The 26,358-nt window shown below is 52.7% G+C and overlaps 2 protein-coding genes across 6 annotated transcripts in view; one reads left to right on the forward strand and one right to left on the reverse strand.

Moving 5' to 3' along the window:
• Window positions 1-18,949, forward strand: part of DTX1 (deltex E3 ubiquitin ligase 1) — a 42,001-nt gene extending 23,052 nt beyond the window's left edge. The window contains exons 4-10 of the mRNA XM_037996492.2: window positions 14,087-14,148; window positions 14,460-14,621; window positions 14,933-14,994; window positions 15,686-15,844; window positions 15,938-16,099; window positions 16,222-16,311; window positions 17,638-18,949. Coding sequence (XP_037852420.1) covers window positions 14,087-14,148; window positions 14,460-14,621; window positions 14,933-14,994; window positions 15,686-15,844; window positions 15,938-16,099; window positions 16,222-16,311; window positions 17,638-17,862 — 922 coding nt within the window. The 3' untranslated portion in view covers window positions 17,863-18,949. The remainder of the gene's footprint in view (window positions 1-14,086; window positions 14,149-14,459; window positions 14,622-14,932; window positions 14,995-15,685; window positions 15,845-15,937; window positions 16,100-16,221; window positions 16,312-17,637) is intronic.
• Window positions 18,950-20,429: 1,480 nt separating this feature from the next.
• Window positions 20,430-26,358, reverse strand: part of RASAL1 (RAS protein activator like 1) — a 37,782-nt gene continuing 31,853 nt past the window's right edge. For all 5 annotated transcript variants that reach the window (XM_073021128.1, XM_073021130.1, XM_073021129.1 and 2 more), the window contains 5 exons: window positions 24,927-25,064; window positions 24,704-24,839; window positions 22,867-22,987; window positions 21,553-21,605; window positions 20,430-20,995 (listed from right to left, as the gene is read on the reverse strand). In XM_073021128.1, coding sequence (XP_072877229.1) covers window positions 20,856-20,995; window positions 21,553-21,605; window positions 22,867-22,987; window positions 24,704-24,839; window positions 24,927-25,064 — 588 coding nt within the window. In that variant the 3' untranslated portion in view covers window positions 20,430-20,855. The remainder of the gene's footprint in view (window positions 20,996-21,552; window positions 21,606-22,866; window positions 22,988-24,703; window positions 24,840-24,926; window positions 25,065-26,358) is intronic.

Raw genomic sequence — 26,358 nt, forward strand, 5'->3', positions numbered from 1 at the left:
TGACTTCCTGGGTTCAAATGCCCTCTTGGCCACTTTTTTTTTTTTTTTTTTTTTTTTGAGATACAGTTTCACTCTGTTGCCCAGGCTGGAGTGCAGTGGCATAATCTCTGCTCACTGCAACCTCTGCCTCCAGGGTTCAAGCGATTCTCCTGACTCAGTCTTCTGAGTAGCAGGGACTACAGGTGCATGCCACCATTCCTGGCTACTCTGTGTGTGTGTGTGTGTGTGTGTGTGTGTTGGTGGAGACAGGGCTTCACCATGTTTCCCAGGCATGTCTTGAACTCCTGACCTCATGTGATCCACCAACTTTGGCCTCCCAAATTGCTAGGATTACAGGCATGAGCCACCACGCCCGGTCCCCCTCTTGGCCACTTCTGAGCTGGGAGACCTGAGACGAGTCCCTCTCCTTCCTTGAGCCTCAGCTTCGTCATCTGTCAAATGGGAGCAGATCTTCCCACCGTGTGAAAACGCTGTGTACCTGAACACAGCATCTACACTGGCAGTAGTTCAGGCGTGGCCGTTCGAACTTCTTTTGCTCTCCAGGAGAAGGGTTGGCATGGAGGGCGGGGAAGCTGTAATTTTCCAGGGACCCATCACAGCCAGCCACTACCACCTGCCTGCCTTACCCTTCCCTTCCCCTTTACCTCCTGGTCATTCCTCTCGGAGGAGAGTGCCATGGGGACACACAGAGTTGTGTCCCATGTGACTTCAGCCTAGGGCAGGGCCAGTGCCAACAGAGAGGAGACTTGAGGGGGTCAAAGAAGACCCCTTGGGGAAGCCTTGTTCAAAACTGCAGATAGACTCACCGAGATCTCAGGGAGATCTCAGGGGGCTGAAGTATCAGTTATGGCCCTATAAAGACAGCAGCTGGGCTCTGGCTGCCTTACAGAAAGAGGGGTTGGAGGTCCCAGAATGACAAGTAGAGTGGGTCCTAGAATGGCAAGCCAGAGAGAGTGTGGGAGGGGACAGAACCAGGAAAATTCCAGGGACCTCTGCAGTAAGAATTTGAGAACCTTCTCTCTGGGTCAATTTCTTGTAACCTGCAAGAAGACTAGAAATCAGAAGGTTGTAGCCAGAATTTTCTTGGAACAGAAAGAATGGAATGGAATGCAATGGAACTAGAATACATTGGCATGTGTAATGCATAGTAAAAATAAGAATTGTTACATGTAGTCTGGGAACAGTGCCTCATGCCTGTAATCCCAGCACTTTGGGAGACCGAGGTGTGCAGATCACTGGAGTCCAGGAGTTCAAGACCAGCCTGGGCAACATAGCAAGACCCCATCTCTACAACAGTAACAAAAAATTAGCCAGGCAGGGAGGTGTGCTTGTAGTCCCAGTTACTCAGAAGGCTGGGGTGAGAGGATCATTTGAGCCCAGTAGGTCAAGGCTGCAGTGGCCTATGATCACACCAGTGCACTGCAGCATGAGAGACAAAGCAAGACGCTGTTTCCATTTAAAAAAAAAAAAGTGTTCCATGAATATTTTGCATCATTTCTGCATACGTCTAATAGGTTGCAAGGTGAAATGAATTTCTCAGTCACTGATGAAATATTTGAGGTGGATGTAGTGGCTCACTTTGGGAGGCCAAGGTGGGTGGATCACTTGAGGCCAGGAGTTCGAGACCAGCATGGCCAACATGGTAAAACCACATCTCTACTAAAGATACAAAAATTAGCCAGGCATGGTTGTGCACGCCTGCAATCCCAGCTACTCGGGAGGCTGAGGTGGGAGGATTGCGTGAACCTAGGAGGTGGAGGTTGCAGTGAGCCGAGATCACGCCACTGCACTCCAGCCTGGGTGACAGAGTGAGACTCCGTCTCAAAAAAATAAAAATAAAAAAAAAGAGATTTGAAAGCTACTGTTCTAGAGGAGGCTGAAAATTACTCAGTTTTCATGGCCCAGTGTTAATTCTCCAAATATGTGCTGTGGGTGTGTATTCACAGAGCTGAACAAGACAGACAAGGCCTGTGTCCCCCAAGGGCACACAGACAGATGGGGAGACAGACCTACAGCAAGCAAAGAGTAAATGAAGGCGGTCTCTGGATGAGACAGAAGTGCTGGGGAGGTAGTGGGACAGGGCGGTGTGGGAGTTCAGGGAAAAGCCCTCTGAGGAGGTGGCCAGATGCGGAGAACAGCTGACCCAGGCAGAGGGAACAGCACCAACAACTTCAAGGGGGCTCGAAGGGCGTGGTGTGTTCGGGAAGGGCTAGAGGTGTGGGAAGGACTGGAGTGTGAGGCGCCAGCAAGAAGGGGAAGGGCACCCCAGGCAGGGCTTTGCAGGTGCAAAGGGGCAGAGGTAAGAATGAATCCAGAAGGTTCTAGAGACCACCGGGGGATAGAGGCTCCCTTCTGGAACAGTGGGGGCTGAGATTTTTTTCCCAAATGGGGGTACAGGGCCAGGTTGGGTGGCCTCAGGGAAGCCTGGGCTTGGTACTGCCGTCAGTGGGGAGCTATAGCGTGTGCTTGAGCTCTAGAGGGCTGTAGTGAAAACAGTTTTATCTGTGGGGGTGCAGATTGTTAAACATGTCCTCCTCTGACCTGCCAGAGCTCTGTTGTCTCCAGCCACATGCCCCTCCCCCACAGCCGACATCATTTCTCCTGCCCCTCCCCTTGGGGACTGTTTCTGACCCTCCCTGAGCCCAGACATTGGCCTGGAAAACAGAAGATGTGCGGTGGGGGAAACGTCGCAAGAACTGCCTCATCCCTCCCCACCCACGCAGATTCTGCCCAGCCTCACTCCAGTCCCTCTAACTGACCCTCTCCAGCCAGACAAGCCTGGCTCAAAGTCCCCAACCCTCCATCTCCAAGGAACCCCCCCAGAAAAATCCGTCTGGGTCTCAAGACCCAGGGATCCTGTTGCTGGGGAAGGGGAGTAGGAGGAAGGAAGATGGGGGTGGCAGACCCTGGCTTCTCCTGCCTAAAGCTTTCCATTGCTGAGGTAGCTGAGGTCCAAGTGCAGCCTGTGAGGGGAAACGGATGGAGGTGGGGGTCTCTGAGGAACCAGGCAGACAGTTCTACCCACTGTCACCCTCATCCCCAAACCACCTCCCAGCCCTCCCCACCCTGGTCTCTTTGTTTCTATGTCTTTGTTTTTTGTTTTTAGAGACAGAGCCTCGCTCTGTTGCTCAGGCTGGAGTGCAGTGGCACAATCATAGCTCCCTGCAGCCTCAAACTCCTGGGCTCAAGAAATCCTCCCAACTCAGCCTCCCAAGTAGGTGGGACCACAGGCACACACCATCACACCCAGCTAATTTTTAAAAATGTTTTGTAGGGACAGGATCTCACTATGTTGCCCAGGCTGATCTCAAACTCCTGGCCTCAAGCGTCCACCCACCTCAGCCTCCAAAAGTGCTGGTAATTATAGGCGTGAGCCCCAGCACCTGTCTCTATGATTTTAAGTCTGTATTAGTTTCCTAGGGCAGCAGTAACAAGGTAACAGCTTAAACCACAGAAATGTATTCTCTTTCACATTCTTGAGACTAGAAGTCCGAGATCAGAGATCACGGTGTGGCTGGGTTGGTTGTTTCTGAGGCCTCGCTCCTGGGCTTGTAGATGGCATCTTCTACCTGTGTCCTCATGTGGTCTTCCCTCTGTACCTGGCTGTGTCTTAATCTTCTCTTCTTAGAAGGACACCGGTCCTACTGGATTAGGGCCCACCCTAGTGACCTCATTTTAACTTAATTACCTCTTTAAAGACCCCGTCTCTGAACACAGTCACATTCTGAGGTCCTGAGGCTTAGGGTTTCAACACATGACTTCTGTGGGACACGGTTCAGCCCATAACAATGTCTGTGTGTGTCTCTTCTTTTATAATTTGCCAATACTTTTTTTTTTTTTTTCCGAGACAGAGTCTTGCTCTGTTACCCAGGTTGGAGTGCAATGGTGCAATCTCAGCTCACTGCAACCTCCACCTCCCGGGTTCAAGTGATTCTCCTGCCTCAGCCTCCCAAGTAATGGAGATTACAGACAGTTGTCACCACACCCAGATAATTTTTGTGTTTTTAGTAGAGACGGAGTTTTGCCATGTTGGCTAGGCTGGTCTCGAACTCCTGACCTCAAGTGATCCACCCACATCGGCCTCCCAAAGTGCTGGGATTACAGGCATGAGCCACTGCGCCCGGCCAATTTGGCAATAATTTTTTTTTTTTTTTTGGAAATGGAGTCTCGCTCTGTCGCCCAGGCTGGAGTGCAATGGCTGGATCTCAGCTCACTGCAAGCTCCGCCTCTCGGGTTCACGCCATTCTCCTGCAATTTGGCAATAATTTTAATGGCAAAAAACGCCATTTTTTTTGCACCAAACAATATCTCTGTATATCTTGGTCTCTTTCAGTCTTTCCATATCTCTTTGTAGCTCTGTGTCTCTCTCTCTGTCTCTGTCTTCCACCTCTTCCTCTCAGTCAATCCCTTCCCTTCCCTGGCTTCCTTCTGTCCGCCCTCCTCTTCCCTCCTTGACCCAGACGGATCCAGAGACCTTTACAGGTTGGGTGACCTTGGACCCACTTGAGGCTTGGCTTCTCTAGCCTCAGTTTCCCCATCTGTCAGAGCTAAAACCACCACCTCTCACACAGGCAGACTCAGCAAGGATCAGCATGCAAGGGAGGTATGAATTCTGCAGAGATCTCCAATGTCATTCTCACCTCCATCCTCATTCAGCCCTGGATGGATAACAAGGAAGGAGGCCCAGAGAGGGGGATTGACTCGTCTAGGGTCACATACCAGTGGGGGCAGAGCATCCACCTGGCCAGGGTTTTTTCCACTTGCCCCTGTAACAGACAGGGCGGGGAGCCAGCTGGCAGCCTGGGCCTGGGGGACCTGCGGGGGTGGGGAAGATCCGCCCTGTCCCCTGAGGGGTCAGTGTCCAGTGTGTTGGAACACAGCTGTGGAGCAGAGGAACCACACTCAGAATTTCCACCCCACGTGGTGGGTGGGAGGACAGGGATAGCTGCGGGCCTGTTTCCATTTATCGAGCGCTCCCTATGTCCCCAGCTCTCAATTTCATGCCTTTTTTTGTGTGTATGAGACAGGGTCTGACTCTGTCACCCAGGCTGGAGTGCAGTGGCACAATTATAGCTCACTGCAACCTTGACCTCCTGGGCTCAAGCAGTCCTCCCACCTCAGCCTCCTAAGTAGGTGAGACTAAAGGTGTGCACCACCATGCCTGGCTAATTTTTAATTTTTGTAGAGATGGGCGTCTCACTATGTTGCCCAGGCTGGTCTCAAATTCCTAGGCTCAAGCGATCCTCTTGCCTTGGCCTCCCAAAGCACTGGGATTACTGGCATGAGCCACTGTGCCTGGCCGTTTACAGGCATGTCTCTCTTAATTCTCACAGATACTCAATGTGGCAGGTTCTATAATCCCCATTTTTCAAATGAGGAAACTGAGGCTCCAAAAGACTAAGACATTTGTACAAGGTAACACAATTAGGACTCAGATTCAGAAACCCAAGCTGACTCGTGTATTGGGGATGCCCCATCTCCAGCCAGCCTGTGCTGTTTTGGATCGTGGTCCCAGAAGCCCTGCCCTGATTCTTGTGTGACCCTGCCTGAGCTCATCTGCCTCTCTGGTCTTCAGTTTTTGCACCTGTGAAATGGGACTGGCAACACAGGCCCACATAGTCCATCATGAAGCCAGATATCAGGCTTGGATTTCTTAGGCCCGCACCCTTTTTTTTGTTTTGTTTTGTTTTGTTTTATGGAGTCTCACTCTGTTGTCTAGGCTGGAGTGCAGTGGCAAGATCTCCACTCATTGCAACCTCTGCCTCCCAGGCTCAAGCAATACTCCTACCTCAGCCTCCTGAGTATCTGGGACTACAGGCACGTGCTACCAACCCGGCTAATTTTTTACATTTTTTGTAGAGATGGGGTTTCATCATGTTTGCCAGGTTGGTCTCCAACTCCTGACCTCAAGCAATCCACCCACCTCAGCCTCCCAAAGTGCTGGGATTTCAGGCGTGAGCCACAGTGCCCAGCCAGGCCTGCACCCATTTAAATCCACCCTTGTCCCTCCCATCTCTATCAGATTTGTACAACATTGCCAAGCTGATCATTGCTAAAGAGATGTCATTTAAGTTTCCATATCTTTGGTTCTTAGTTGAGCCTGAGAACTTTTTCCTGTTTACTGGCCATGAGTGGTTCCTTCTTTTGCCAATTACTTGTGTATTTCTTAGGCTTATCCTTCTCTGGAGCTGTTTATTGCTTCCTTATTAATTTGCAAGTGTTCTTCCTGCATTAAGGGCATTAACCCTTTGTCGCCCATCTTTTCTGTAGTTTGCTGTTTCTTTATAGCATATGTTCATCTGTTTTTTAATTAATTCATTCATATTTATTGAATAATTTCTGTGTGCCAGGCACTGTTTGGGGCCCTGGGGACACAGCAGTGAACTAAACAGACAATCCTTCCTCTCTTGGAGCTCACATTCTAGCGGGAGACGAACACAAAACAGAATAAATTAATTGTAGAATATGGTAGAAAGTAGTAACTGCTACAGAGGAAAAATATAGGAGAGAAAGGATGTAGGGAGTGATGAGAAAGAAAGGCCTCATGGAGAATGTAATAGCTTCTTGAACAAAGATGGAAGGAAGTTAAAAAGCAAGGCATGGTCCAGTCACAGTGACTCACACCTGTAATCCCAGCATTTTGGGAGGCTAAGGTGGGAGGATCACTGGAGCCCAGAATTTGAGACCAGCCTGGACAACATAGTGAGACTCCATCTTTACACATTTTTTTAAAATTAGCTGGGTGTGGTGGTGCGCACCTGTAGTCCCAGCTACACAGGAGGCTGAAGTGGGAGGATCCCTTGAGCCCAGCAGGTCAAGGTTTGCAATGAGCCAAGATCGCACCACTGCTCTCCAGCCTGAGAGGCAGAGCAAAACCCTGTCTCAAAAAACACAAAAAATGCAAAAGAACTGGGGGAAGGGCATTCCAGCATTCCAGACAGCAGAACAGTGTGTGCAAAGGCCCTGAGGCAGAGTGGGCCTGGGGTGCCTGAGAAGGCCGGTGTGGTTGGAGAGGCTCAGGGCAATCGGTGGGAAAGAAGTCAGAGAGGAAAAGGCGCCAAGTCACACACAGGGCCTGGAAGGTTGCGGTGAGGACTTCGGCTTTTGCTCTTCATGAGAAGGGAACCAGCAGGGCTGTGCGTTGGGAGAGATGGGTGTGACTGTTTTAACAGGCTCACTCTGAATGTTGAGCATAGACCGCAGCGGGGCTAAAGCAGGAGCCCAGGGGCAAAGGGACTTTGTTGTGGTGGGTGTGCTTTAGGGTTTTCCTTCCTTTTTGTGTTTTCTTTTTTCTTTAAATTTCTTGCAGTGATTTTATGCTTTTATTTAAAAGAATCCACATTTTTTTTCTCCAGATCTTCCATAAGTATTACATTTCAGGGGTCTGAAAATGTTAAAGTACTGACAGGTACTCTGTGAAGTCAAGGACCCCACCAGGCCCCTGGCTGCCCACCCTCCCCCACTTTCCTGCCCCGCTAGCCACTGGTGTGCAGTGACTGTCACCCGGCCTCACCGCTGCCACAAGGTCAAACCAAACACTCCCCCCACCTGAAGCACTTCCTGCCCTGCTCCCTGGGAGACCAAACCACACACACTCCAGTCTGCACGTGGCTGCCCCGGGGCGTGGGAACAGCTGGTCCTGCCCTCCCCTCCCCTACCTGACCGGTCTTCCCTGCCCCCAACCATCTCCTCCACGTTCCTTCCCCCACAGAGAGCTGGGCAGGCGGGAGGACCAGGAGGGTGGAAAAGAGTGACCCCCACAGCCCCCATACCTCTAGATAAACCTGAGCCTCCAATACCACTCACCCCTCAAAACGTCTCCCGAGGGGACTTTTACTTCCTTTAATCTCTAGAAGATGGATAGGGACAGAGGTAAGGGGTCCCATTTCACAGAGGGAACACTGAAGCCCAGAGAAGCTCAGAGGTTTGTCTAGGAAGACAGAGGTGCTGGGGTAAGCAAAGGGGAAGTGAGGACCCCAGACAGAGGCTGAGGAGGACTCCATGGGTACTGGGCTTGCGGTGACTCTGCAGTGGGGGTGGGGGACTTGGCCCCAGGCTGTGTTCTCCAGGACTATGGGGGGAGGAGCGTAGACGCAGCTACAAGGCAGAGACAGCCCTAAAAGTGGGGAAAGGTGACAGGCTCACACCCCTAGAAAGGAGAAAAGGGGAGGCTTGGGGATCCCCAAAGCACCGTTCAACTCCCTTCTCCCCATAATGCAACATCCTCACTTCTGCCCCTTCCTCACCCACGTGGACCCAAATGACTGAGTCATGAGCCTCCTGGGGCTCTTTGGGGGCTGCTGGATGAGTGTGAGGTATCCTGAAGGGGGCCAAGGCCAGTGGGGGGCCTGGAAACTATCATCAGAGAAAGTAACAAGTCTAGGCCTGCTGGGGGTGGGAGGGGAGAGATAAGGAGACCAGACTTTGGAGGGAGAGGACTTGGCTGCCCTAAAGGGAGGGTCAGTTGTCAGTGTGGTCTCCTACGTTCCAGGGTCCTGGGACAGAGAGAGGTGACCAAAGCAGTCCAATGGATCCACTTAGACAGCCCTGATCTACCCTGCCCAGGCCTGAGCCAGTTCCAGGATCCAGGTCAAAGACTTCAGCCCACCTGTAGAGCACAGAGGGCTCTCAAAGCTGGCTCAATTCCAGATGGCTCCACAGACCAACCTGGTGGGGTCATCCCTGGCCCCTGACTCGGAAACTCCAGGACCCGGTGCAAGCTGCACCACCGACCAGCTGGGTGACCTTAGTGAAGTCATTTCCCTTCTCTGGGCTTCAGTCCCATCATCTGCAAAATAAATGACAAATAGAGTTCATCACATGTGCCATCTCTGCTCCAGTGGCAGTGACTTCCCGAAGCACTGTGTTGAGGAGGATTCTGAAGTTGCATCTTGGCTTAGTGGTAAGGCATGCTGGAATTGATTAGTGATGCCTGCCGTGGGTGCTAGGAGGACAGTAGTGGTATGCACTCATATATTTGACATTCCTGCTCTAACTTTGTCTGGCAGAAGAGGCAGGGGTGGACCAGATCACACAGGGCCAGGTCATGCTTAAAGAGGGATAGCATTAGGAGATATACCTAACGTAAATGACGAGTTAATGGGTGCAGCACACCAACATGGCACATGTATACATATGTAACAAACATGTACCCTAGAACATAAAGTATAATAAATTAAAAAAAAAAAAAAGACTTTATAATGTCAGGTTGCGAGTAGTGCTATGAAAAAAAAAAAAAAAAAAAAACTAAGTAAGGTAAGGACAAAGATGGGCTTTTTAAAAATAAAGTGGTTGGGCCAGGCGCGGTGGCTCACACCTGTAATCCCAGAACTTTGGGAGGCCGAGGCGGGCGGATCACGAGGTCAGGAAATCGAGACCATCCTGGCTAACACTGTGAAACCCTGTCTCTACTAAAAATACAAAAAAAATTAGCCGGGCATGGTGGCGGGCACCTGTAGTCCCAGCTACTTGGGAGGCTGAGGCAGGAGGAGAATGGCGTGAACCTGGGAGGTAGAGCTTGCAGTGAGCTAAGATCGTGCCACTGCACTCCAGCCTGGGAGACAGAGCAAGACTCCATCTCAAATTAATTAATTAATTAATTAATTAAAGTGGTTGGGGCCAGGCACAGTGGCTTATGCCTGTAAACCCAGCACTTTGGGAGGTCGAGGAGGGAGGACTACTTGAGCCCAGGAGTTCGAGTCCAGACCAGCCTGGGTGACATAGTGAGGCCCTGTCTCCACAAAAGGTTTGTTGTTGTTGTTGTTGTTGTTGTTGTTGTTTAAGCTGGGTGTGGTGGTGTGTGCCAGTAGTCCCAGCTACTCAAGAGGCTGAGGTGGGAAGATCGCTGAGCCCAGGAGTTCAAGACTGCAGTAAGCAATGGTTAAGCCATTGCACTCTAGCCAGGGCAACAGAGCAAGATCTTGTCTATAAATAAATAACTAAATAAAGTGGTCGGGAAGGTGTCTCAGATAAGCTGACATTTGAGCAGAGACCTCTGTTAAGTGAGGAAGTGCGCCATGAGGATATCTGGGAAGAGCACCTGGGGAAAGGGTCAGCAAGTGCAAAGACCAGACAGCAAAGGAGTGGGAATGTGCCTGGCATGCTTGAGAAAGAGCAGAGAGACCAGGGTGGCTCGAGTGGGGTGGGAGAGGGGTGAACACACAGGAAATGAGGTTCAGAGGGTAGATGGGGGCCAGATCAGGAGGCCAGGTATTACCATGAGCAAAGTGGGAGCTGCAGGGGGAGTGAGAGCAGAGGACAGACGGGATCTGATTCGGGGCTAGGAAAGGCATAGGGGCTTGCCTGGCGGTGGGGCCCAGGCCTGCCTTCTGGTCAGAGCAGATTTTGGGGAGGGCCTGAGGGACTCCTCAGGTCCTGTGCCAGGCTGGGCCCACAAAAAGGCAGAGCTGGGGTGAAGGCTGGCTCCCCTTCCGGGAGCAGCGGTCGCTTGTCCAGGCAGGAGGATGTTCTCACTGACTCGGAGGAAACAGCATGTCCCACATCAAAAGGGGGCCGGGCGGCTCCCACGCTCAGGGTTCGTGGGAACTCTGCTACCCTGGGTTCTCGCAGGAGGCCTGCAGATAGAGAGAGGCTGGCGACTACCTCGGGACTGTCCCCCAAGCTCACTGATGGGTAAATAAATAACAGCCCCACCGTGACACCCCCCTCACAGTGCTCTTCCCAGGAGCAAGACTGACTTTTGTAATGTAGGGCTATGTGGTGTTTAAGGGGCTCCAGAAATTTTAGGGCAGCTGAGATCTAAATCCTTCCTTTCCTGGAGTACCCTCTGTCTAACTCCTAGGCCAAACATTCAGCAAGAGCAGGGTTACGTACTGGGCCAGACTTTGGGCATTATATAGACCTGGGGTAGCAAACTGGCTTTACTGATTTATAGAGGCTGCCTGGAGAGCTGTACTGAGGACTCTGCTAAGCTTGAGAGTGCTGTGATGGATTAGTGATGTCTGCCACAGGTAGGAGACCAACCAGTGGTGGTATGCATGCTAAATATTTTTCTTTCCACCCATTTTATAGGTAGCTCTGGAGAAAAAGAGATACTTTCTTCTTGTGAGACAGAAAGGAAGAAAGAGGTGTGAGAGAGACCTAGACTTAATGGTGTGTCTGCACTAGAGGTGCTTGAAGAATGGGCAGGGAAGAGGAGAAACTTGAGGGAAATACCTCTATGCATTCCTATAAAAGTATGGGGAGGGAGGAAGTTAGAATGGTGAGAGCTGCCCACCTCAGGAAGGTCCTGGAGGATTATGACAGACCCTGAAAAGGGTCAAATGAATACTCAGCGCCCCTTTTCATGGGCACCCTGCCGCAGGGTGCCTGACAAGAAAATCAAGACACCTTCACTCTCATCCCTGTGCCAAATGATGAGCTTTACATGTTTTAACACACTTAACCTTCACAGGACTCTATATCCATTACAGATGGGGAAACCGAGGCACAGTGCTTTCTTCCCACCTCCACTGACCAGGTCCTGGGGGACCCAGGGTACCTGCCATCCCATCCTGCCTCCCTCAGGAGCTGTGTTCATTGACTTCAGTCACGCCACACCTCCTCAAGGGGCTCGATCCAGATGTCTGCTCCAGACCTCTCCACAGCCCTCAGAGGGGTCTGGGATGGGAGTCCTGGCCACATGATACTAGCCAGTATAGCTGAGCAGCCACTGAGTGGGGGCGTGTGTGCTGTACCTGTGTGCATGTGTGATTGTGCACCTGCGTGTGTACGGGTGTGGGCCTCCCAGGCTGAGTGTCTGTGTGTCAGTGTCGGGAGGTGTGGGTGAGAGCATGTGCGCGTGTGTTCTCGCGTGCAGTGAGTCAGCGTGTCCTCCCGCGCCCCCATGCATGATGTGAATCAGTACGCATGAGTACTTCCCCACAGGCAGTGCGGAATCATGTGTCTGTGTGTGGATGGCAGGCTGTTCTGCAGGCTACAGCGTGCCGGGTGCGTGTGAGGGCTGAGCGCACCAAACTCTGGGTTTGCTGCCCACTTTACCCAGCTCTGTGCAGCTGGGGAGAGGGGCGGCAGTGACAGGTGCAGTACTGGTCTACATGAGCCCCCTCTCTTGTCCATGGAGTGTCCTTCCAGGGAAGAGCTGTGTGTGCTTCTGTGTGTATTTGTATGTCCCCATGTGTGCATGAGTCTCTGTAGGTGTGGGGAGGTGTTCCCTGGAATATGTGAGTGTGTGTGTATCTTAATCCATGTCTGTTCGTGGGGGGTGTGCCCTGAAGTGTGCCTGTGTGTGTCCATGTATGTGTGCAGGGTGTGCATTCCCTGGTGTGTGCAGTGCGTTCCCCAAGTAGACAGATGGGGAGGGAGGCTCCCTGATATGTGTGTCTGTGTGTGTGCATGTATCTGTGGTATACGTCCTGGGTTGTGTGTGTTTGTGTGTCTGTGTACTTAAACATGTGCATGTAATGTGTCCCGGGGGGTATGATAAGTCTGTGTGATCTTCTCCACGTCTGTGTGTATATCTGGATCTGTGGATCTGTGTGGATGGTGTGTGCCCTGGGTGTATATGTCTGTGTGTCTGCACCCACTGCAGCAGTACCCAAGCCTGCCAAGGGCACCATTTGCTTGAAGATGCTTTCTGGTGCCAACTGTGCCTGCCAAGGACAGGTGACCAGACAGCATTGGACAGGCTGTGACCTGAACAGGCATGTCAAGAGCCAAGGCAGCTGCTGCAGCTCCTTCTTCAGCTGTCACTGCTCCCAGCCCTTCCTGTCCCCTCTCATGGCACATCCCCCAAGGCCTTCAGGCTGCCCCCTGGATTTCAGAACACCTCTCTTCATCAGAATGTATCCAGCCAGGGTTCCATGCCCATCAACAGCAAGACACCAGTTTCCCTGCATAAACAAGTGCTGAAGCCAGGAGAACTCAGGCAGACACACCGTACACATCACCGCAAGCTCTCCTTCAGTCCTCCCAACGACTCTATACGTGAGGTGTTAATATGCCTGTGTTATATCCGTGTTACAGATAAGGTAACTGAGGATCAAGAAGTTAAATGACTTGTTCAATGTTGTCACTACAGCAGTTTTGTGGTTTCCTCTCTAAGATGGAGAGAAGTTACACCAGGACTTAGTGCCTGAGAAGCAGACAGGTGAAATTACTCGGCCAGGATTGCACAGCTGACAGTGATGATACCAATGGCTGTGCTTTTAGTATCTGTTAGGTACCAGGAACTGTGCTTGGCCCTTGACACATATAATTTCAAGGAATTCTCACAGCAGTCAAAAAAAAAAAAAAAAAAAGGTACCATATTATCCCCATTTTACAGACCACCCCTTACAAGAGATGAGATTGACGTGCTGTGTGGCGCCCAACTCATTAGTGGTTGCACTGAGCTATGAAAGCAGCTCTGACTGACTCCAACAGCCAAAGCTCTTTTGAGGGCCAGGGGAAGAGTCAGGATACCTTTTCCTAGGGGCTCTTCATTTGAAGAGAGGATAGTACCTTGTCACGGAAACTGACATCAGTAAATATTCCAGAAGAGAAAAAAAACGTCATCACCAAATGCTTTTGAAAACCTGAATGTATCATTGTTAATGATATGTTCATATGCAGGGCTTGTCAGAGCCTTTAATATGCTCAGATATGTTGTGAATTTCAGAGAGGGAGACAGTGACGTGTTCCTAACTTACTTGATTCCTGAATCCTTCTTTCCTGGAACATTTTATGGAGATTAATAATGCTACATCTAACAAGTTTTGAGAGATGCTAAAATAGTTACAACACTAGTAGTTGGGTTTCAGGCACAGCGGCCAATGAAAGGAGCCCTCAGAGCCAAAGCGCCGTCTCGAGGGAGGAGCCGGCTGTAGGGTAAGGAGGGGTCTGCACTAAAGTCTTAAGGGTGCATCCCACTGGAACCTGGGCCGAGGTCCTGGCCACCCCCGCCCCCGCCCCATAATAGGATGTCAGAGTAGAAAGAGAGTTTCCTGGAGGTCACTGCAGTTGTCAGAGAGAGGTACAAAGAGGCCAGGGTGTGTGCCCAGGAGCCAGAGACAGAAGGCAAGCCAGGTCCCCTGACGTGGTGTCGGGGGCTGGAGTCCAGCAGCGGCGTCTCCTCTTCTCCCCGCAGGGTCCCCGCGCTCCCGGTGAAGAACTTGAATGGTACTGGGCCAGTCCATCCGGCCCTGGCAGGTGAGGTCTGGCCCGGGGCGGGAAAGAAGGGCGGGGCCCACTAGGAGGCAGCCCCCCTGTCGCCCGGTGACCCCGCCCCGAGATGGGCCGGCGGGCGTGGCCCAGAGGAAACGCGCCTTCCACTGGGCCCAGGACACGGGGTGGGCGTGGCCCGCAGAAGGCCCTTCAGGGGCCTTCAAGGGGCTGAGTGGGTGTGGCCCAAGAGTGCAACCCTCCCACCCACAGGAGGGCCCCGGGTTTCCCAGGGCCGGTGGTCGGGGGTCTGGGCGAGGATGGCGCCCCGCCCTCTGACTGCGCCCCCCGACCCCTAGGGATGACCGGGATACTGCTGTGCGCGGCCGGGCTGCCCGTGTGCCTGACGCGGGCCCCCAAGCCCATCCTGCACCCGCCGCCAGTGAGCAAGAGCGACGTGAAGCCCGTGCCCGGCGTGCCCGGGGTGTGCCGCAAGACCAAGAAGAAGCACCTTAAAAAGAGTACGCCCTCCGCCCCCTGCCTCACACGAGATGAACCCCGCTAAGCCTTGTCCACAACTGTGTGACCTCTGGTCTCCGACTTATTCTTAGCATTTACGACCTCACCTCCATTGCCTGATTTCAGCTCCCCTTGTCTGGCCCCATCTTTCACCAGTTCCTGTTACAGCTAATCTCCAGCAACCCCTGACTTCTGACCCTGACCAACCCTTTCCACCCTGACCCCTGCCCTCTGACCCCTGACCCAGTTCTGAGCCAAGCCTTCAGGGACAGACTCTGGGTACCCTCAAACCCACCCCGCTGTGTCCCTGCAGGTAAGAATCCCGAGGATGTGGTTCGAAGATACATGCAGAAGGTGAAAAATCCACCTGATGAGGTGAGGAGGGGTTGAGGGGGTGGAGGGGGTGGAGGGGGCAGGGGGGAGGGCCCTGGCATGGAGGGGGCAGGAACCCTCACCCCTCCTCCTGGGTTCTGGGTGATACAGAGCTCCTCCAGTTTGTTCCTTTCTTCACTTTCTTTATGAGGTTTTTTTGATGAATAGAAATGCTTACGTTTAATGGACTCACATTTATCCATCTTTTGGTGATTGAGTTTTTGTGTCATTTTCACCCATATTTTCCACTAAATGTTTTTAAGTTTTGCTTTTGATAGTTAAGCCCTTAATTCACCTGGGGAGTGGTGAGGGAGCCATCTTCCTCTGTGATATATCAAAATTCAATATATGGGAAGGGGCTGGGTGCAGTGGCTCATTCTGTAGTCCCAGCTGTGATGGAGGCTGAGGCAGGAGGATCTCCTGAGCCCGAGAGTTCGACTCTGCAGTGAGCTATGATTGCACTGCTGTGCTTCAGCCTGGGCAACAGAGCCTGTCTCTTAATAAAAAATAAAAATGAAGAAGAAAAGAAAAGAAAACAATGTATGGGGCAGAGGGTATGTCCTGTCTCCCTTTGCCAAATGGGCGCCAGAGAGAGTGTCGTCTACTGCCCATGGTGACCCGCCGAGGGGCAGTGCCGACCCAGTAGGTGCCCTGCCCTTCCCAGTCCTCAGTCTCCCCTGCTGCCCACCTGCAGGACTGCACCATCTGCATGGAGCGACTGGTCACAGCGTCAGGCTACGAGGGCGTGCTTCGGCACAAGGGCGTGCGGCCTGAGCTTGTGGGCCGCCTGGGCCGCTGCGGCCACATGTACCACCTGCTGTGCCTCGTGGCCATGTACTCCAATGGCAACAAGGTGGGTTGGGCGGGACAGTGGCTGGGGAGTGGGCAGGGAACGGAGTGGGGTTGGGGGGCCACTGGGAACTCACTGCCAGCCTCCCCTGCCCAGGATGGCAGCCTGCAGTGCCCCACCTGCAAGGCCATCTACGGGGAGAAGACGGGTACGCAGCCGCCTGGGAAGATGGAGTTCCACCTCATCCCCCACTCGCTGCCTGGCTTCCCTGACACCCAGACCATCCGCATCGTCTACGACATCCCCACAGGCATCCAGGTGGACTCCCATTCTGCCTCTCTGGCCCCCAGCCCCCACTTCCCTCCGACTCCTCCAGATGCTCCTCTGCCCTGCCACCACCTGTTCATGGTCTAAATCCCTGCTACTGTCCCTCCCTGCAGGGCCCTGAGCACCCCAACCCCGGAAAGAAGTTCACCGCAAGAGGATTCCCTCGCCACTGCTATCTACCCAACAATGAGAAAGGCCGGAAGGTGGGTGCCCAGTCGTGAGGGCACGGGAGATAGGCGCAGGCAGGGGCTCCAGCAACCACTGGCCTGGGCCTGCGGTCCCCATCATTCCCAATCCCTGTTCTCACATTCCTCCCCAAAGCAGCACCGAAACAGCAGTGACCATGGCCACCGGCTTTACACATCTTACCTCCTTTCCCCAGCCGCTGAGGTCAAGATCCTGACCCCATTTTATAGACAAAGATGCAAAGCTTCAGAGAGGGCAAGTCACTTGACCGTGGTCACACAGAAACTAAGTGAGACTGCCCAGGCAGTCTGAGCTCTCACCATCACCCTACAGACTGTCTGATTTGACTTTCTGCTTTTCAAGAGCACCAAGAAATCCAGATTTTCATGGGAAATCTCTAGGCTTTTGAATGTTAGTAACTAATTTACAAGTTGCTCTTTAATGTAGTGTGGAGTCCAAACTAAATAGAGCAGAGAGCTGCCAGATGCTTTCTTCACCCCAGAAAAAAAACAGGCAGGGCTGGGTGCGGTGGCTCATGCCTCTAATCCCAGCACTTTGGGAGACCGAGGCAGGTGGATCACAAGATCAGGAGTTTGAGACCAGCCCGGCCAACATGGTGAAACCCCATCTCTACTAAAAATACGAAAATCCGGGAGTGGTGAAGTGCGCCTGTAGTCCCAGCTACCAGGGAGGATGAGGCAGGAGAATTGCTTGAACTCAGGAGGCAGAGGTTGCAGTGAGCCAAGATCACCCCACCGCACTCTAGCCTGGGTGACAGAGCAAGACTCCATCACAAAAAAAAAAAAAAAGAAACAGGCAGGCTAAGCACAGTGGGGCACACCTGTAATCCCTGCACTTGGGGAGGCTGAGGTGGGAGGCCAGGAGTTTGAGACCAATCTGGGCAATATAGTGAGACTCTGTCTCTCCAAAAAGTTTGTAATTTTAGCTGGGCTTGGTGGTGCCTACCTGTAGTCCCAGCTACTCGGGAGGCTGATGTGGGACGATTGCTGGAGCCCAGGAGTTCGAGGCTGCAGTGAGCTCTGGTGGCACTATTGCACTCCAGCCTGGGCAACACAACAAGATTCTGTCCCCCCCACCAAAAAAAAAAAAAAAAAAAAGGAAAGGAAAGAAAAAACAAACAAATAACTTGGAAAGAGCTTTTACTGGCAGTTCAGGAAATACAAATGTAAAGAAAATGGCAAAGCCGGCAGTACGTAGTCGGTGCCAATGGATGAAACCATAAGGTAGCCATGATGTGGCAGGGGAGGGAGGGAGGCTGAGGCTGCTGGGCTGGAGGCTGCCTGTGGCCTCCGCCCAGCCCCACCGTGTCCCTGTCCCCCCAGGTGCTGCGGCTGCTCATCACGGCCTGGGAAAGAAGGCTCATCTTCACCATCGGCACCTCCAACACCACGGGCGAGTCAGACACCGTGGTGTGGAACGAGATCCACCATAAGACCGAATTTGGATCCAACCTCACGGGCCACGGCTACCCGGACGCTAGCTACCTAGACAACGTGCTGGCCGAGCTCACAGCCCAGGGTGTATCCGAGGCTGCAGCCAAGGCCTGAGGCCCAAGGCTGCCCACCTTCCCTCCTGCTTTGCCCCTGGTCCGGCAAATGCCTCCTTCGCCAGGTGTGTCCTGGTGGCCCAGGTTCAGGGCTGGGGAGGAGCCTGCAGAAGGAGCCGCAGCCATTCAGGGGACCTGCCTGGTGGCAGCTGGGATGAAGAGAGATGGCATGTCAGGCTGGCTCCGAATCATAGCTCCCTGAGAGGGCCATGCAGAGAGTACTGGAAACCTCCCTACCAAAAAGACAGAGACCCGCCCCCTCACACACACACACACGTGTCCTGTTGAACTCATGCACGCACACCCACGTGCCTCTACTTGCCCCCAGGCTGGAAGAGAAGCGACAGAAAGACCCCATGATCCCCCCATGTGGATCCCCATCTGTGTCTCAGTTGCATCTGTACAGCCTTGTCTGCAAACCGGAGGAAGCAGGGCAAGCCCTTAGGGGCCTGCCAGGGCTCGGGGGGCAAACAGGGACTTGGGAAACTCAGTGTACCCCCGATGCCTCACCCATTCCATGTCATCACCCATGTCTGCCACCCACTGATTGGGCAGTTGTGGGCCCATGGGGTGGAAGCCCCCAGATGACTGGGCAGTTCTACAAAAGAATGGCCAGTGCAAGCGGGGACTAGAGGGTTCTGATTTTGTGTTTGTCCCTCTTCATCTCTCTGGACTCTGATCTCCTTCTCCCTTCCCATCTCCAGGCCTTCTGTCTGTCCTAGATAAAGGCACTGTTCTCCCATCCTCCCTGTCCCATCCTCTCCACCTAATCACTCCCAATTTTGAGAGCCAAAGGCTGGCGCTTCTGACTTCAGGAGCGAGAGGAGGAGGCCTAGTTTGGGCCCATGTATTTTAAAGCAGAGTGGACAGCAGAGAGTCAATTTCCCTTTCGTTGGGAGTGGGCAGTGGGGTGGCTAATCGTCTCCGGCCAACCAGGGGCCCGTTGCCCAGGCAACTCACCAGCTCTGCCTCTGCTGATTGGCTGCCACGGTGGGAGTCAACCAAGATTTAAAGGTATGCCAGCGATTGCTCTTTTCAAAACCTACCAGTCCCACTGTGGGTGGAGAAATAAATGGTCTTTCTCCTCCTCGCCTGGTCTTTTCCTGCCAAGAGAGGGGTGGGTGGCTCTGTTCCTGGGGGCTGCAGTCAGCCCCATTGGGGAGTGATGGCTTGCAAGAGAATGGCAACTTCAGGGTCATTGCCTCGGGCCGGAAGGGGTGGGGGCAGTGGAGCAGTGACCGACCCTCCTAGTCCTAGTCTCCAAGAACGCAAAGGTGAAAGTACCCTTCTCTTTCACAAGAGCACGAGGCAATGCACACATCTGCTCCCTGGCACAATGACAAGAGACAAGAAACAAGGAACTCGGGCGGAGAACTGGGAGCCTCAGGGAGAATATGGAGGAGCTGGGAGACACTGTGATCAGCTCATCAGGATCTCAGGACCCTGTCCTTGGGGAGGAGGGTCAGGTTCTAACTAGGGAAAGACAGGGATGGACCCCAGCCTTAAATCAGCCTCTCTGCAACATGCCAGGACGCCCCTGCAGCTCTGGTGATGCTGCAGCTTCGGGCAACCCCTGCTGGCCAGCCTCGGGATAGCGCTGTGTCTTTCCTGGTCTACTTGATCCCCTGCCAGGTAGGCTTTGGTTTCTGTCCCACCCCCTAGTGACACAACACCGGAAATGAGTCCTTGGAGGCCCTTCCAGTTCTGCCAGTCACGTGTTCCCAAACATTTGTACTCCGTGGTTCATTCTCAGACAAAACCTCAACCCAAACCCTGGCATATAAAATTGCAAGCCAGGCACTGTGACTCACGCCTGTAATCCCAGCAACTAAGGAGGCCGAGGCGGGAGGCTCATTTGATGCCAGGAGCTTGAGACCAGCCTGGGCAACATAGCGAGACCCCTCATCTCTACAAAAATTTAAAAATTGGCCAGGCGTGATGGCTTGCACCTGTAGTCGCAGCTGCTCTGGAGGCTGACGTGGGAGGATCGCTGAAGCCCAGAAGTTTGAGGCTGCAGTGATCTATGATCATGCCACTGTACTGCAGCCTAGGCAACAGAGTGAGACCCCGGACTGTAAAAATAAGATAAAATAAAATTGCCCACTCCCCAAGCCTATAGTCCTCAAAGCTGGTGCTCATCCAAATGACCTAAGGAATCTGTTAAATAACCCTGATTCTTGCCCTCATATACCTTCAGATTCTGAGTCAGTAACTGGCTGGGCCTCAGAAATCTGCATTTCTAGCAGACATTCCAGCGGGTAGTCTTTGGCCCACAGTCACAGAAACCCCTCCCTGGCTCCTGAACTACCTCATTGGAATCCAGTTTGAAAACCACACATCCAGACTTTCCCTCCTCTTTTTATACAGGGTAATCTGAGCCCCAAAGAGAGACAAAGAGCCTGGCCCAAGGTCTCCCAGGCTCCAAGGGTCTGAGTGTGGCACACTGGACCCCCACCCAGCCTTGGTTCTTCCTGAGGGTACCTGATTCTGGAAGCTTGTGGTTGGGGTCCTAGGCCAAGGGCAGGGTACAGAAGAATCAGTGAGGTTATAGGGATTAGCAGACACAAAAACAGGAAGGAGTGAGCCCATTTAGTGCCTATCTGGGGCAACAACATCACATGGGCTTCAGGAATTCAGGTCCAGCTGTATCCAGCAGCTCAGAGCCAGGCTGGCCTCCTTGGTATGGATAGAGGCCAGTTTGGTGAAGCAGAGACCCCGGTCTCAGTCAAATAAGTCAGATTCCTTATCCTATCCACTCCAGTCTGAATCAACCCAGAGAGCGAGATTCGCTCAGTGCAAGGCTAGCCCCTGCCAAAGGGCTTCCATGCCCTGAGTTCTGGACTCAAGGCACACAGGACGAGGTACGTCTCTGGGAGCCTCCAAACCACAGAATCAAAGAGGTACAAGGAGACAGGAGATTCCTGGGGCAGGATGTGCTGAGGAGAGGGCCCCCCACCTCCTTGCTCCTCCTTCCGGGCTAGCTGTGGCATTTCCTCAGAGGCCAAGTGGGCCCAGGGCCGCCTTCCCTCGCTCTTGCTGCTGGAACTCTTCATGGGCACGATCCAGGTCTGCGAGCACCTCCAGCAGGCGGGCAGCTGCTGCTCTTTGCCGGGCCAGGACCTCAGGACAGGCCCCTAGGAGGGAGACAAGAGGCCACAGGGGCTCAGCCAGTCCAAGGCAGGCTGCTGTAACCCGGACCTGATGGTTTCTCACGCTGCAGATGTGCCTTGTACCCTGAGAACCCTAAAATCCTTGAGAGTCCCCACACACAGCCCTGTGGCCTGATGATGGACTGGAAACACAGGAGACAGTGAGGAAGCGCCTGTGAGGAAAAAAGGACCTCCTTAACCCCTTAGCTTACTGGTTTTTTTTGGTGGAGCGGGGTAGAGTCTTGCTGTGTTGCCCAGGGTGGAGTTCAGTGGCATGATCTCAGCTCATTGCAACCTCCTCCTCCTGGGTTCAAGCAATTCCCACGTCTTAGTCACCCCAGTAGCTGGGATTACAGGTGTGCACCACCACACCCGGCTAATTTTTAAATTTTTAGTAGAGACAGGGTTTCACCGTGTTGGCCAGGCTGATCTCGAACTCCAGACCTCAAGTGATCCACCCACCTCGGCCTCCCAAAGTGCTGGGATTACAGGTGTGAGCCACCGCGCCCAGCCTTTACCTTCTGTGGTACAGGAGCCCTTACCTGTGTCTGCCTCCAGAGCTGTATCCATATTAGAATCCTCCAGTAATTTCAGCCTGGAAGGTGAGAGGGAGAAAGACAAGTCTGGTCCCTGATTCCCAATCCTGATTCCTACCCCAGAAATTCTCTGAGAAATTAGTTTTCATGAATCATCACCATCACCATCTACCATCGCCGTCGTCATCATCATCATCTACACAGCAAACATTTCTAGCGTGTCAGATACTATTCTAAACCTTTTACATGTATTAACTCATTTAATTGTCATGACAAACTCATATGAGGTAGGCATTTAGTATTAGCTCCATTATACAGATGATCATTGAGACACAGAGAGGTTAGGTAACTTGTCTAAGGTCACACCGCATCAGTATCATCATCATTACCACTTATTGAAAGCTAACTATGTGGCGAGGCACCTACAAAGTGCTCCACCTGTATTAGCTCCTCTGATCCTCAGGACAACCCACGAGGTCACCACCATTATTATTCCCCTTTTCCAGATGAGGAAACTGAAGTACAGAGAAGTTAAGCAACTTTTTTAAGATCACACAGCCTGGTTGGGTGCAGTGACTCATGCCTGTAATCCCTGCATTTTGGGAGGGCAAAGGCAAGACAAGTGGATCACTTGAAGTCAGGAATTCGAGACTAGCCTGGCCAACATGGTGAAACCCCACCTCTACTAAAAATACAAAAACTAGTCAGGCGTGGTGGCAGGTGCCTGTAATCCTGGCTACATGGGAGGCTGAAGCAGGAGAATCGCTTGAACCCGGGAGGCAGAGGTTGCAGTGAGCCAAGATCGTGCCACTGCACTCCAGCCTGGGCAACAGAGCAAGACTCTGTCTAAATAAATGTATAATTTTTTTTTTTTTTAAAGATCACACAGCTAGTAAGTGGCTAGGTCAGGATTGGAACCCAGGCAGGTCAGCTTCAGAACCCACTCTATAATGAGTTGGGACAAATCTCTGTCACCGAATAACAGTGATAGCGATCCTCATGCCAGGAAGGGGAAGAGATCTATCCAAGGTCATTTAGCAAGTGCAGGGGGCCAGGATTTTATGTGAATTGTGCCAGGGTCTCTGGAGACCCAGGTATTAAAAGATCCCAAGACCCAGTTCTGTATAAGGGACCCCTCCCACCGAGGATGCTTCCCAAGCCGTGACTGTGTAGACACCCAGTCCCCACCCTGGGCCAGGCCCCCAGGGAAGATCTACCAATGCACACGGAAAGAATGAATAAATGAACACAGCAAGGTCACGGTGGGGGGCTGGCTCGGCTGGTCATAGGAGGTGAAGTGGGATGGGTGGGGGCACCAACCTGAGCTGGTCCCGCCCCAGGAGCAGCTGCCGATACACTGTCTGGGCCTCAGCATCGGGATCCAATGGGTCACTCCAGTCCCCCAGGGTGACAGCTGAGTGTGTACGGCTGCAGCCGGCAGCTGAGGGGACACAGCTTCATTCATTAGCAATGCCCCCTTCCCTTCCAGAAGCCTCCACAACCAGGCTGTCGCCAAGCCGTGCTCCTTCATCTAAAATCTCTCATCAAACCTACTATTTCTAGGCCACACGGGGTGGCTCACGCCCGTAATCTCAGCACTTTTGGAGGCTGAGATGGGAGGATCACTTGAGCCCAAGAGTTCGAGACCAGCCTGGGCAACATAGTGAGACCTCATCTCTACAAATAATTTAAAAATTACCCTTGGGTCCGGAGCAGTGGCTCACGCCTGTAATCTCAGCACTTTGGGAGGCCAAGGTGGGTGGATCACTAGAGGTCAAGAGTTTCAGACCAGCCTGGCCAGCATGGTGAAACCCCGTCTCTACTAAAACTACAAAAATTAGCCAGGCATGGTGGCTCATGCCTGTAATCTCAGCTACTTGGGAGAATCGCTTGAACCTGGGAGGCACAGATTGCAGTGAGCTAAGATTGCACCACTACATTCCAGCCTGGGCAAAAGGGTGAGACTCTGTCTCAAAAAAAAAAAAAAAAACAATTAGCCTCACATGGTGGCACGTGTCTGTGGTCCCAGCTGCTTGGGAGGCTGAGGTGAGAGGACTGCTTGAACCCAGGAGTTTGAGGCTGCAGGGAGCCGTGATTGCACCACTGCACTCCAGCCTGGGGAACAGAGAGAGGTTCTATCTCAAAAACAAACATTAAAAAACCCACTACTTCCTTTGAATCTTACATCCTCCACTCTCATCCAGCCCCACTTCTGCTCCCTAGACTCTTGCAGTAGCCTTGCCTCTCCCAGTACTCCTCTCTCATTCTAGGCTCCAGTCACAAAGACCTTTTTCCAACCGTCAGCCTACCTTGTCCCAACCTCCAGGCCTTTGCTCATGACACCTGCAACACTTCCTTAGCCCCAGCTCCCAGTTCTGTCTCCAGCGTCACTGCTTAACTTCTGTTCTACTCAGGTCGCATTTAAGCAGCACTTCCTCCAGGAAGCCCTCCTTGAGTCCCCATCCTGAGGCTGTGTCAGAGGCATCCACTGGAATCTCAAAAGCCTCATGTTGGCACTTATAACATTGTATTAACAAAAGACCGGGCACGGTGGCTCACACCTGTAATCGCAACACTTTGGGAGGCTGAGGTGGGCTTATCACCTGAGATCAGGAGATTGAGACCAGCCTGGCCAACATGGTGAAACCCCGTCCCTACTAAAAATACAAAATTAGCTAGGTGCAGTGGCACGCACCTATAAACCCAGCTACTCAGGAGGCTGAGGCAGGAGAATCACTTGAACCCAGGAGGCAGAGGTTGCAGTGAGCCGAGATTGTGCCCTCCAGCCTTTGCAACAGAGTGAGACTCCGTCTCAAAAAAAAGAAAAGAAAAAAAAAATTTGGGTTATGCACTCATCTTCCTTGAGAACAAGCTCATGATGTTTGGACGCCACTGGATGCTGGCACCTAGTGAGTAGAAATAACACCTTGCATGCGCCAAGCAGCGTCCTATGCTCTTTGTGTAAATCAAGTCATTTAATTATCACAACTCCATGAGAAAGGCACTGTTATCAACCTTATTTCACAGTTGAGGAGACTGAGGCATAGAGAGGTTGAGTAACTTGCCCAAGGTTGCACAGCCAGCCCAGGTGGAAGTGGAACACCCACTGATTGACGGGTAGGGCCGGCAGAGCCTGCAGTCCGCGCTGCCCCCTCACCTGAGCGCTCAGCCTGGAGGCAGCAGGTCCAGCGCGCGCTGCGGAAGGCACCGGGGTGGCAGGCGGCCAGTTTGTCCGGGTTGGGGGCGCTGGCCTTGCGCAAGGCCGAGAGCCACTGGTTGAGCTCGTTCACATTCTGCAGCGGGTGGGAGGCGATCAGGGGGCGGGTGGGAACCAAGGGACGCCCCACCCCCACCCGCTCCCCATCGCGGCGGGGTCTCACCTTGCACTGGAGGTAGGTGGTGTGCAGCGCCCCCGCGCCGTCCTGCGTCACCACCTGCATCACGTGGGGCAGTTGGAAGGCGCCCTCGTCTACACGCTCCACGGCGCGGATGTGCGACACGGGGATGGAGTGGCGCGTCTGGGGAAGAGGATTGTTGCTACAGGATGGGCTGGGGGCTAGGGCCGGGGTGGAGACAGCTTCCGTCTGGTTGTGTGCGGCAGGTGGAGTGGGTTCCCAGAGGCAGGACATTCAACCCTGTAAGTCTGTGCTCCGTGTGCTTGTCCATCCATCCATGTGAGCTGTTGGGTGAGTCCTGCTCTATCCTTTTATTTTTTATTTATTTTTTTTTTTAAACAGAGTCTCCCTCTGCCGCCCAGGCTGGAATGCAGTGGCACAATCTGGGCTCACTGCTACCTCTGCCTCCCGGATTCAAGCTATTCTCCTGCCTCAGCCTCCCAAGTGGCTGGGATTACAGGTGTGCACCACCACGCCAGGCTAATTTTTTTGTATTTTTAGTAGAGATGGGGTTTCACCATGTTGGCCAGGCTGGTCTCGAACCCCTGGCCTCAAGTGATCTGCTCACCTCAGCCTCCCAAAGTGCTGGGATTACAGGCGTGAGCCACCATGCCCAGCCACCTGTCTAAGTGACAACTTCTCTGGGGATCCGTTTCCTTGTTAATAATAGCTACCACTTCTATGGTGCTTGGGACTATACATTGATCAACTTATTTAATTATCACAACAAACTTCTGAAGTTGGTTCTGTTATTCTCTCCAACCTGCGGATGAGAAAACTGAAGTGCAAGAAGATAGATGACCCTTCCAAGGTCACTCATCGGTTGGACCCAAAATTGGAACCCAGAGAATTGACCCCTGAAATCTCCTTTCTCCTGATAAAATAGAAACAGTAAGTGTGGACTCCCTTCCCAGCATTAGCTGTCGTCATCTACTGGTGTGCACACAGCTCCCCATTCAGGAGACTCCAGCACGTGTCTTGGGGCATTCTAGTCACAAACGCCAGCCCCACAAGGGCAAGATTTCCACCTGTCTTGTTCACTCCTGTATCTCTAGTGCTTAGGACACTGACACATAATAGGCTCAATGTTTGCTGAATGAGTGAACGAGTGAATGAATGCTTGGATGAATGTGCCTGAACATCTACACACGTTCCTAGTGAACACATTCAGTGTTATGAGTCTGTCTAGCATGTGCCCTAGATCCGGGTGGGAGCATTGGAGAGCGGTTCAGCATCGTCCCTGTCCTGTGTGCCTCCACATCTGGGAGGCATATCCCTGACACCGCATGTGCACATTCTGAAGGATGTGTGATGGTGCCTGTCTGTGTCCTGTGCCCACATTGGCCTGAACTTGTGAGCAGAGCCTGTCCTGAGAGTTTGTCATTGTTAAGTTGTTATGGCACCTTGGGGCCTTGCC

The sequence above is a fragment of the Chlorocebus sabaeus genome, chromosome 11, assembly GCF_047675955.1.
Source record: "Chlorocebus sabaeus isolate Y175 chromosome 11, mChlSab1.0.hap1, whole genome shotgun sequence".
In the NCBI taxonomy this organism is placed as follows: domain Eukaryota; kingdom Metazoa; phylum Chordata; class Mammalia; order Primates; family Cercopithecidae; genus Chlorocebus; species Chlorocebus sabaeus.